Source organism: Salvelinus namaycush, unplaced genomic scaffold (genome assembly GCF_016432855.1).
Source record: "Salvelinus namaycush isolate Seneca unplaced genomic scaffold, SaNama_1.0 Scaffold773, whole genome shotgun sequence".
Taxonomy (NCBI): domain Eukaryota; kingdom Metazoa; phylum Chordata; class Actinopteri; order Salmoniformes; family Salmonidae; genus Salvelinus; species Salvelinus namaycush.
The window spans coordinates 47,394-59,622 of NW_024061501.1; the positions used below are offsets into that span (position 1 = coordinate 47,394).

At 44.8% G+C, this 12,229-nt stretch overlaps 1 protein-coding gene across 1 annotated transcript in view; it reads right to left on the minus strand.

Moving 5' to 3' along the window:
* Nucleotides 1-242: 242 nt before the first annotated feature.
* Nucleotides 243-12,229, minus strand: part of LOC120042767 (phospholipid phosphatase-related protein type 1) — a 44,825-nt gene continuing 32,838 nt past the window's right edge. Inside the window, exons 4-5 of the mRNA XM_038987568.1 lie at nucleotides 1,312-1,488; nucleotides 243-395 (exon numbers count right to left, since the gene is read on the minus strand). Of these exons, the coding sequence (XP_038843496.1) occupies nucleotides 243-395; nucleotides 1,312-1,488 (330 nt within the window). The remainder of the gene's footprint in view (nucleotides 396-1,311; nucleotides 1,489-12,229) is intronic.

The window sequence follows — 12,229 nt, forward strand, 5'->3', positions numbered from 1 at the left end:
TACTGTTCAATATTACTGCTCTGGTATCCACTTAACACTACTGTTCAATAATACTGCACAGGTAATACCCACTTAACACTACTGTTCAATATTACTGCACAGGTATCCACTTAATACTACTGTTCAATATTACTGCACAGGTAATACCCACTTAACACTACTGTTCAATACTACTGCACAGGTATCCACTTAACACTGATGTTCAATATTACTGCACAGGTAAACCCATTTAACACTGCTGTTCAATAATACTCCACAGTTACCTGTGCGCTGAGTGTCTCCAGGGGGCTCTGGACGCGGGGGAAGGCCATTAAAGGGAGACCACGGTAATCTTCAGTCTTCTGCTTGGTGGCAGTCGAGTGGGCTCCTTTAAAGTTGTTCACCACACAGATACCCTGAAGGAGACATAACGCAGAGGGGACAAAACATTAAGAACACCTACTCTTTCCATGACATAGGCTTATTGATGTCACTTGCTAAATCCACTTAAATAAATCAGTGTATATCAATGGGAGAACACAGGATAAATAAGGATTTTTAAGCCTTGAGACAATTGAGACATGGATTGTGTATGTGGGCCATTCAGAGGGAAAACAGGCAAGACAAAAGATTTAAGTGACTTTGAACGGGGTATGTTAAAAGGTCCCAGGAGTACCGGTTTGTGTGTGCCAAGAACTGCAACACTGCTGGGATTTTCAAACTCAACAGATTTCTGTGTGTATCAAGAATGGTCCACCACCCAAAGGACATCCAGCCAACTTGACACAACTGTGGGAAGCATTGGAGTCAACATGGGTCAGCATCTTCGTGGAACGCTTTAGATACCATGTAGAGTCCATTCCCTGACAAATTGAGTCTGTTCTGATGGCACCTTCATCAATATCAGGAAGGGGTTCCTAATGTCAGGTATAATCAGTGTATATTTGGCATTGTGTTTAAGGTTATAGTCCTGCCGAAAGGTGAATTTGTCTCCCAGTGTCTGGTAAATAAACTTTAGTCCTAACCAGGAAGAGATAAAGACATGTTAGTCCTAACCAGGAAGAGATAAAGACATGTTAGTCCTAACCAGGAAGAGATAAAAAAACATTAGTCCTAACCAGGAAGAGAAAAATAAACATTAGTCCTAACCAGGAAGAGATAAATAAACATTAGTCCTAACCAGGAAGAGATAAATGAACATTAGTCCTAACCAGGAAGAGATTAATAAACATTAGTCCTAACCAGGAAGAGATAAATAAACAGTCCTCACCAGGAAGAGATAAATAAACATTCGTTCTCACCAGGAAGAGATAAAGAAACATTAGTCCTCACCAGAAAGAGAGCGATAGAGCTGCCCAAGACGAACCCAGCGATGACATCAGAACAGTGGTTCCGGTACTCCGAGACCCGGTTGAGCCCGGTGAGGAAGGCTGTACACAGGGTACCCAGGCACAGCACCGGTTTGGCCAGGCGACTACTCTTAGTCTTTATGGTGCTAGTGATGTACATCTGGAACAACAAGACACCGGAACATGGTGAGACAGAACCACAGAGATTTAAAAAATACTGTATCCATCTCTATGAACAGAGCAGCCTGCCTCTGTAAAACAGATGGCTACTCTAGATCTGAAAAACAGAGATCGATAAGAGACAACACTATGACTGAATTACCAGCCTCTGTAAAACAGACAGCTACTCTAGATCTGAAAAGCAGAGCTCGATAAGAGACAACACTATGACTGAATTACCAGCCTCTGTAAAACAGACAGCTACTCTAGATCTGAAAAGCAGAGCTCGATAAGAGACAACACTATGACTGAATTACCAGCCTCTGTAAAACAGACAGCTACTCTAGATCTGAAAAACAGAGATCGATAAGAGACCACACTATGACTGAATTACCAGCCTCTGTAAAACAGACAGCTACTCTAGATCTGAAAAGCAGAGCTCGATAAGAGACCACACTATGACTGAATTACCAGCCTCTGTAAAACAGACAGCTACTCTAGATCTGAAAAACAGAGCTCGATAAGAGACAACACTATGACTGAATTACCAGCCTCTGTAAAACAGGGGAGTAGGAATTACATATCCCATTGACACAAACTGTCAGTTTGTGTTTAGTCATTACCATCACCATTATCACCATTACCATCATCACCATTACCATCACCATAATCACCATCACCATTATCATCATCACCATTATCATAATCACCATCACCATAAGCACCACCATCACCATCACCATCATAATCACCATCATCATAATCACCATTACTATCATCACCATCACCATAATCACCATTATCATCATCGCCATAATCATTATCATCATCACCATAATCATCATCACCATAACAAACCATTATCATCACCATTATCATAATCACCATCACCATCACCATAATCATTCTCATCATCACCATCACAATCATCAACATCATTCTTATCACCATCCTCCTCAACATCATTCTTATCACCATCATCACCATCACCCTCACCATCACCCTCACCATCATCATCACCCTCATCATCACCATCATCACCCTCATCATCCAAACCATCATCATTGTTTTCATAATCATTACTCTCATCATCATTATCACCACCATCATTGCCATTGTTAAATACTAATGACTAGAGCACGTTTTAGTTGCATAATGAGTTATTTTATAATTGCATAATCTTCTTATTAGTCGTAATAATCAGTTAATTGGTAGTAAAAACGTGTTATTGAGTTAGTGGTTTAGGTTGTACATTACAGTTTTATATATTTACTGCGTTATATCATCATATCCTCTTCGTATGAATAGATTGTTTTTACATATTCTCTGAGATTGAAAATAGTGTTCTCCTTGTGTATGAGAAGAGTAATTATGTAGTGGACTGCAGTAATGTTTAGTCCCCTAACTCAAGGCCTCTCCTGACTGATAGGAGGACCTGTGAGAGACATGGGGGAGTATAAAGGTTCTGGACTCAAGCTGGGACACGATAACACCATCTGCCCAGTATAAGAGGTGTTCATCCTAGAAAAATAAAGGGGGGGGGGGGTGTCTTGGCAGCTGTATTGTTGTCTTGGCAACTGCAACACCTACTGTGGTGAATAAATCTAGCTTCAAGTTTTCTCAGAGTCCATCTGGATTATTGTACCAGACCATAGAACCTAACAAGTTGTGTTGTCGGCAGGATTCACCGTGATATTCAGTTAAACTAGAGAGTAGGAATCAGTGGAACAGGAACCTGCACACAAAACGAGGTATGAAAGTTCCTCTACACCCGTTTCCACTCTTTCTGACATCTTGCGGTGAGATGAGGGTCATAGGCTGAATATAAATGATGGGAAACAGACCTAGAAAGCCTGGATTTATTCAGTAGGCCAACTGGGTATAGACCTAGGGGTTTAGCCCCAATATTGGTTAGACTGGGCACTGCCGGGACGGCCTGCTTAAGAGGGTAAGCCTCCATATAGTTTAGACTATGCATATAGGTTAGACTCCTAGGGTCTACGTGCCTAGGAGGGTTTAACTATCCCCTAGGACTAGGGGTTGAAGTCCCTTAAGAGGGTTTAACTATCCACTAGGACTAGGGGTTGAAGTCCACTAGGACTAGGGGTTGAAGTCCCCTAGGATGGTTTAACTATCCCCTAGGACTAGGGGTTGAAGTCCACTAGGACTAGGGGTTGAAGTCCACTAGGACTAGGGGTTGAAGTCTGTTAGGAGGGTTTAACCATCCCCTAGGACTAGGGGTTGAAGTCCACTAGGACTAGGGGTTGAAGTCCACTAGGACTAGGGGTTGAAGTCCGTTAGGAGGGTTTAACCATCCCTAGGTTGAAGTCCACTAGGACTAGGGGTTGAAGTCCGTTAGGAGGGTTTAACCATCCCCTAGGACTAGGGGTTGAAGTCCACTAGGAGGGTTTAACCATCCACTAGGACGAGGGGTTGAAGTCTACTAGGAGGATTTAACCATCCACTAGGACTAGGGGTTGAAGTCCACTAGGAGGGTTTAACCATCCACTAGGACGAGGGGTTGAAGTCCACTACGAGGAATTAACTATCCCCTAGGACTAGGGGTTGAAGTCCACTAGGACTAGGGGTTGCAGTAATGTCGTAGGGTCGGCCATTCCCCTCGACCCTCCTAACGGACTTCAACCCCTAGTCCTAGGGGATAGTTAAACCCTCCTAACGGACTTCAACCCCTAGTCCTAGGGGATAGTTAAACCCTCCTAGGGGACTTCAACCCCTAGTCCTAGGGGATAGTTAAACCCTCCTAGTGGACTTCAACCCCTAGTCCTAGGGGATAGTTAAACCCTCCTAGTGGACTTCAACCCCTAGTCCTAGGGGATAGTTAAACCCTCCTAGTGGACTTCAACCCCTAGTCCTAGGGGATGGTTAAACCCTGTTTATTGTGTGGTATGTGGCGATGTTTCCACATTTGTATAGTAGTACGTTCGGTTGTCGAGAAGTAAGTCCATATTGAAAGTCTACGTTATTCAACAAGTCCCGTGGAAGTCATACCAGGAGGAAAACATAGGCGTTTTCCATTAATAACGACCCTTGAAGGATGAGACATTGTCGGTAGATGGAAATGTCAGTTTCCTGTAAATTATGAAGGTGGTTGGAGAATAATAGTAGTATTAAGAAGTTGTTTGAGAACTATTTATGTGTATTGACCGTCAAAACTTAGTAAGGATGTTGGTTTGAGTCCTATTCGGGCAGATAACTGAGATCGATTTAGGTGGAAATAGGAAAACCACCGTGGTTGACCTGGGAACAGTGATATTTGAGGAGGGAGGGTGGAATCTTACACCTTCCTGTGATCCACATCAACCTTCCACAGAGTCTCCCTTGGTAAATTATTGTAATCTAGTGTCGTCAATCACCGGAATCATTAGGTAGCTTGACAAATGTATTAAGCACCTACAATACCTTGGATTTTTTTTAACTAAAAGGCAAGTATTACAGACGTGGGTGATGAAACACCCTAGATACTGTCGGGTGAGGGGCAGAAATAACTATTGAAAGGGCATCCGGGGTGAGGGGCAGAAATAACTATTGAAAGGGCATCCGGGGTGAGGGGCAGAAATAACTACTGAAAGGGCATCCGGGGTCCTGACACCGTAAAAGGGAGTAGAAGAGGACACATCTAACAAAGCCATGGATGCGCTGGAAGACGCGCACCAGCAATCTACCAATTCGGCTCGAGTAAAATTTGGTCAGTGTTTTTCTCGCTGACGAAAAATCCCAATCAAATAAAGAACAGAAATATTCTGTTGTGGTGTGGCACAGTGATATCAAGGAGAAATCACAAGCTTAATACACAAGGTTTTGATGTCGGCGTTGTATCAACAGAACCAATAAAGTTAAAATCAAAGACCTGCAGTCTCAGCTTGTCCAGGCGACCGACTAGTAAAAAATGAGCTCATCCATTTGGTCAGAACCAGGACCTCGCGAAAATTCAACATCTTACCCTCCAGCAGCATCAGAACACATGGGGGGGTATATGCGCTGGCCACCCCTCCCCCGTTCACCCTGGGATATCATGTATCCTAGGCTAAACGGGTCACCTCTCCACTATATCCCTCTCTTAAAGAGGAAAAGGAGCGCTACGGGTTGAGGGAGGCAGAGATGGGCGCATTACCAGCCCACACAGTCCCGTGGACGGGATTACAAAAGACCTGGGGAACCATAGAGATGTGCGACAGGTTCGTACTCATACAGTCCCAGTTACTTATTATCCTGGGCTAGTAATCCCAGAGGGAGGAAATCCTATACCGCCAGACAGCCAGACTTCCAGCCGGTAGTAAAATCAACACCAACAGTTGATTATTGGTAAAATGCGTAGCATAATGAATGAAGTGCCTGACACAGTTAAAGAGGGTCAGGAATTTATCAGTTTCCTGAGAAAACAGGGCCGGATATTTGTATTACACACGGGCGATTATGATCACATAGTCCGCTCTCTCCTACCTAGAGCAATGTTGGCGCAACCTCTACGGGATTGGTGTCCCTATACCGGGACGGTTGAGCTAACGTGCGCTAATGTGACTAGAATGATGTTGTAAGTAACAGCAAACTTTCCAGGACGTCTTATGAAGGCCGAATGCTTAAATACTTGTTCATCTAACTGCACTGTCCAATTTACAGTAGCTATTACAGTGAATAAATACCATGCTATTGTTTGGAGTACTGTGCAATATAGCAATATAGCAATCTGCACAGACTGCTGCCATCTTGTGGCCAAAATCTAAATTGCGCCTAAACTGCAATATTATATTATGTCCTTTATCTTGTATTTCAAAAATTGAAAAAATTATATAGAAAACACATTTTTTTTGTTTGAATTGTCTAATACCATATCTAATGTGTTATATTCTCCTACATTAATTTCACATTTCCACAAACGTCAAAGTGTTTCATTTCAAACGGTATCAAGAATATGCATATCCTTGTTTCAGGTCCTGAGTTACAGGCAGTTAGATTTGGGTATGTCTTCTTAGGTGACAATTTAAAAAAAGGGTCCGATCCTTAAGAGGCTCTAGAGCAATGTTGACGCAACTCCTGGAACTTCACCAAAACCCCTCAGCGTGAGGCATGTGATCCAGCAACCTCATATGTGGCTCATGCTGTTGGGAAACTTCTTTTCAGATCAGATGTGAACAAATTATTACATTTATTCAGGGTCCTAAAGAGGGAGTCAGTGATTACAGCAATATGATGGAAGAAACATTGTGTACTACTTTGTACCTCCACCTTGAACCCACTATAAAGGCTGCTATTGCCGGAGTGATGAATCAATATTCCACCTTGGAAAAGATAGTACAAGCTGCATTGCTAGCCGAATTAATTCCACCAACTTTGCAGCAGAACGAGTTGTCGCTGCTGCCCCGATCAACCCCAAAATAGTAGTGTCTTCAAGAATAAGGAAAACAAAAGCACGACAAGAGGTAAATCTGGGTTACACAGGTACCAGTAGTGTCCACCTATCTGGTAAAGAGGTATTGATGTCTATGAGGCCGTCAACCACTGGACTCACACTACACAAAGTGGTTACCGGGAGACCGATGAGAGTCCCAGGCGCCATTATTTATATGTCCCATATTAATGATTTGTCAGTTTTGGTTGAATCTATGTTGTCTTACTGTCGGAAAATGACCCATGCATTGCAGTGTGTGTATTCACAGGTAAAGTGAAAAATATCTGGAGTGTTGGGACAGTGCTGGTCTGGGTCCCACACAGTGCTCTGTACCTACAGTGGTTCTGGGAGATAACACAACCATACTTTGAGGGTGGGTTGTCGTGTCTTTGGCTATGCCGGATTAAGTGATATGACATGCTATTCTATAAAATCCTTTCTCTGTAATTAATATTACCTGATTGAGCTAATCATGTAAATGTAATTAACTAGAAAGTCGGGGCACCACAAAATAATATTTATAGAGCAGTTATCTTCCGAATAAACTCTTAAAGACCTAGTAATATTTTACATCAATAGCAGTCAATATTAATCGTCACCTTATTTCTGTCTCATCTGAAATTCTTGGTTATCTTCACAAACCCAGTCTTCACTATGAGTCATCCATACATCAATTGTCTTAAATCATGTCTTTACTAACTAAGTAATTCACAGAAATGCATAAACAAACAGTAGATAGTTACAAGGAAATGATAGCGGAGTTTCCCTAGTGGGATAAACCGGCATCGCGGCTTGGTGTACAAAAAGGAACTGGGGGTCGACTGAGATAAGACAACACACAGTTGATAATTATAACAATTGAAATGCTAATCCTTTGCACATGAACGCTCACTCATTCGGGAATAATTGCAATCAATGTATATATTTACGCTCAGTGTGTCGTCGGGATCTCTGTTGAAAATGTTGTTTCTGTTGGAGAGTCTGTCCGTCCTCTCTCTCTCTGTCGTGGTTAGAATGGATAGTTCCGAGTGACATTCATTCATGTCGTTATAGAATAGATGTTTCGGCGGTTGTCGGTCTTCGCGTTCAATGATACCGAATTCCTAGCTGCAGACTAGTAATTAATATCAAAGACGTGTTCTTATTCTGTCGGAATCGATAGTCTAAGAGTTTAACCACGTGGTATGGTTAAAATATTCAGCAATCGTCTCAAACCTTGGCCCTCTCGTTATCGAGGTAAGCTGGTCTGCAACCTTTAACCTCTCGTAATTGAGAGAAACATGGTCTGTTGAGAAATTCTCAAGGTGAGGGTTTTATTCGGAAGAGCAGAAAAAGGCTGTCTCATGACACCAAGTCCTGGCTGTGTTCATGGGGGCGTGCCAGTGACTTAAGTGAAACTTTACACAGAAATACAATTCTCTCACATTACATCATTACAAAATTTCACAAATAGTTGAATCTTTCCTCATTCATCCTGTACAGCAATTAGATGCAAGCCTCATAACTGAGGCTATTATATAAACAGCGTTATGGTAATGTGGCCGTATTGTCTCTCATGAGTTTCACAAAATTGTACCAAACGGACCAGTTCGTAGCTGGATTCTTCACCGATCTTTTATACCTTCTCCAGAACATACATGTTGTTCGGACCTCAAGTTCTGTGAGGTGGAAGAAATTCCTTTGTTCTCTCTATGAAAATCCACTCTGTCTCTATACTGTGGCCATGAGGAGATCATCTCCTCCAGGAATGTACGACCTGAGGTCGCAGCAGCCTGAGTGTAGGAGACAGAGAGAGGGGGATGGTGCTCGCTATACCCAAAGAGGGCAACGTCATGACAGTGGGCTGTGTCTGGGACAGAGTAATTGTTTTTGCAGGAAGGAATCTGGAGTGAGCAGAATGGGGACTTCAACATTTAAGGTCCAGACGAGACGGTCTCTCCTGCCTGCATTCAAACCAACCCTCTGTGATGTCGCTGATGAAATCAAACCAACCCGAGTGTGTGTGAGAGAGATAGAGAGAGAGAGACACAGCTGCATGGGAGCCCTTCACATTTTTCAACATGTTTTTTACAAAAATGATAGATTTGGAGTTATATAAACTTGGATTTTCTGTCAAGGACATATGCAGGATACTACCCTCCACAATATAACCTTCACTCCAGATCAAAACTCCAAACCGACAACCTAATTTTGACCAAAATTAACCGGAGACATTACTGCTTTTATTTTTCCAAGCTATACAAAGTGTGCTCTAGCAAACAACCAGCAGAGACCTGAGGACCCCATCCAACCTGGAACTGAGCGGGTAGTGTTTGGTCTGATGCTATTTTGAAAGCCAAGAAGAAAAGTAAAATGAAAAAGAAAGTACATTACAATGGTATATTTTACTTTACAGAGACTGAATGCTGAGTTAAGGCTGCCAGGCTTGCTAGGACAGTCCAGATACAACAACAATTAGCACTGATGTGTGAAGTGAAATGTGTCGAGGCCTTTGGACCCAACAAGCGGCAGGAGTCTTTGAAACCCCCTCCTGCTGTTCAAAGATCATTCATTGGCATTTTCTACAAGAAATCTGCCTCCAGAAATAAAAGCTTCTCCCAAGTGGGTGTGACACCTACTCCCGTTGCCTGCTGCACTGCTGCTGGGATTCCAGCTGGGGATCTGAGAGCTTTCGCTCTCCTCCACCACACTCCCCCCTCTCTGCTGAACATTCACTCTCCTCCACCACACTCCTCCCTCTCTACTGAGCATTCACTTTCCTCCACCACACTCCTCCCTCTCTCCTGAACATTCACTCTCCTCCACCACACTCCCCCCTCTCTCCTGAACATTCACTCTCCTCCACCACACTCCTCCCTCTCCTGAACATTCACTCTCCTCCACCACACTCCTCCCTCTCTACTGAGCATTCACTCTCCTCCACCACACTCCTCCCTCTCTCCTGAGCATTCACTCTCCTCCACCACACTCCCCCCTCTCTCCTGAGCATTCACTCTCCTCCACCACACTCCCCCCTCTCTACTGAACATTCCCTCTCCTCCACAACACTCCTCAGCATTCACTCTCCTCCACCACACTCCCCCCTCTCTGCTGACCATTCACTCTCCTCCACCACGCTCCTCCCTCTCTGCTGAACATTCACTCTCCTCTACCACACTCCCCCCTCTCTCCTGAGCATTCACTCTCCTCCACCACACTCCCCCCTCTCTCCTGAACATTCACTCTCCTCCACCACACTCCTCCCTCTCTCCTGAACATTCACTCTCCTCCACCACACTCCTCCCTCTCTCCTGAGCATCCACTCTCCTCCACCACACTCCTCCCTCTCTCCTGAGCATTCACTCTCCTCCACCACACTCCCCCTCTCTCCTGAGCATTCACTCTCCTCCACCACACTCCTCCCTCTCTCCTGAGCATTCACTCTCCTCCACCACACTCCCCCCTCGGGACCTATTTTCACAGAGCTCAGCAGAAGATCATGAGTCCCATTGGACAAATAAGTTGGATGATCTCCTTCTCATCAAGGGTGATAATCAGCTGGACGGTCCAGGCCACAATCTCCTTCTCATCAAGGTTAAACATCAGCTGGACGGTCCAGGCCACAATCTCCCTCTCATCAAGGTTAAACATCAGCTGGATGGTCCAGGCCACAATCTCCCTCTCATCAAGGTTAAACATCAGCTGGACGGTCCAGGCCACAATCTCCCTCTCATCAAGGTTAAACATCAGCTGGACGGTCCAGGCCACAATCTCCTTCTCATCAAGGTTAAACATCAGCTGGACGGTCCAGGCCACAATCTCCCTCTCATCAAGGTTAAACATCAGCTGGACGGTCCAGGCCACAATCTCCCTCTCATCAAGGTTAATCAGCTGGATGGTCCTGGCCACAATCTCCCTCTCATCAAGGTTAATCAGCTGGATGGTCCAGGCCACAATCTCCCTCTCATCAAGGTTAAACATCAGCTGGATGGTCCAGGCCACAATCTCCTTCTCATCAAGGTTAAACATCAGCTGGAGGGTCCAGGCCACAATCTCCCTCTCATCAAGGTTAAACATCAGCTGGACGGTCCAGGCCACAATCTCCCTCTCATCAAGGTTAAACATCAGCTGGACAGTCCAGGCCACAATCTCCCTCTCATCAAGGTTAAACATCAGCTGGATGGTCCAGGCCACAATCTCCTTCTCATCAAGGTTAAACATCAGCTGGAGGGTCCAGGCCACAATCTCCTTCTCATCAAGGTTAAACATCAGCTGGATGGTCCAGGCCACAATCTCCTTCTCATCAAGGTTAAACATCAGCTGGAGGGTCCAGGCCACAATCTCCCTCTCATCAAGGTTAAACATCAGCTGGACGGTCCAGGCCACAATCTCCCTCTCATCAAGGTTAAACATCAGCTGGACAGTCCAGGCCACAATCTCCCTCTCATCAAGGTTAAACATCAGCTGGACGGTCCAGGCCACAATCTCCTTCTCATCAAGGTTAATCAGCTGGACGGTCCAGGCCACAATCTCCTTCTCATCAAGGTTAATCAGCTGGACGGTCCAGGCCACAATCTCCCTCTCATCAAGGTTAAACATCAGCTGGACGGTCCAGGCCACAATCTCCTTCTCATCAAGGTTAATCAGCTGGATGGTCCAGGCCACAATCTCCCTCTCATCAAGGTTAAACATCAGCTGGATGGTCCTGGCCACAATCTCCCTCTCATCAAGGTTAAACATCAGCTGGATGGTCCAGGCCACAATCTCCCTCTCATCAAGGTTAAACATCAGCTGGACAGTCCAGGCCACAATCTCCTTCTCATCAAGGTTAAACATCAGCTGGACGGTCCAGGCCACAATCTCCCTCTCATCAAGGTTAAACATCAGCTGGACGGTCCAGGCCACAATCTCCCTCTCATCAAGGTTAAACATCAGCTGGATAGTCCAGGCCACAATCTCCTTCTCATCAAGGTTAAACATCAGCTGGATGGTCCAGGCCACAATCTCCTTCTCATCAAGGTTAAACATCAGCTGGATGGTCCTGGCCACAATCTCCCTCTCATCAAGGTTAAACATCAGCTGGACGGTCCAGGCCACAATCTCCCTCTCATCAAGGTTAAACATCAGCTGGATAGTCCAGGCCACAATCTCTCTCTCATCAAGGTTAATCAGCTGGATGGTCCAGGCCACAATCTCCCTCTCATCAAGGTTAAACATCAGCTGGATGGTCCAGGCCACAATCTCCCTCTCATCAAGGTTAATCAGCTGGATGGTCCAGGCCACAATCTCCCTCTCATCAAGGTTAAACATCAGCTGGATGGTCCAGGCCACAATCTCCCTCTCATCAAGGTTAATC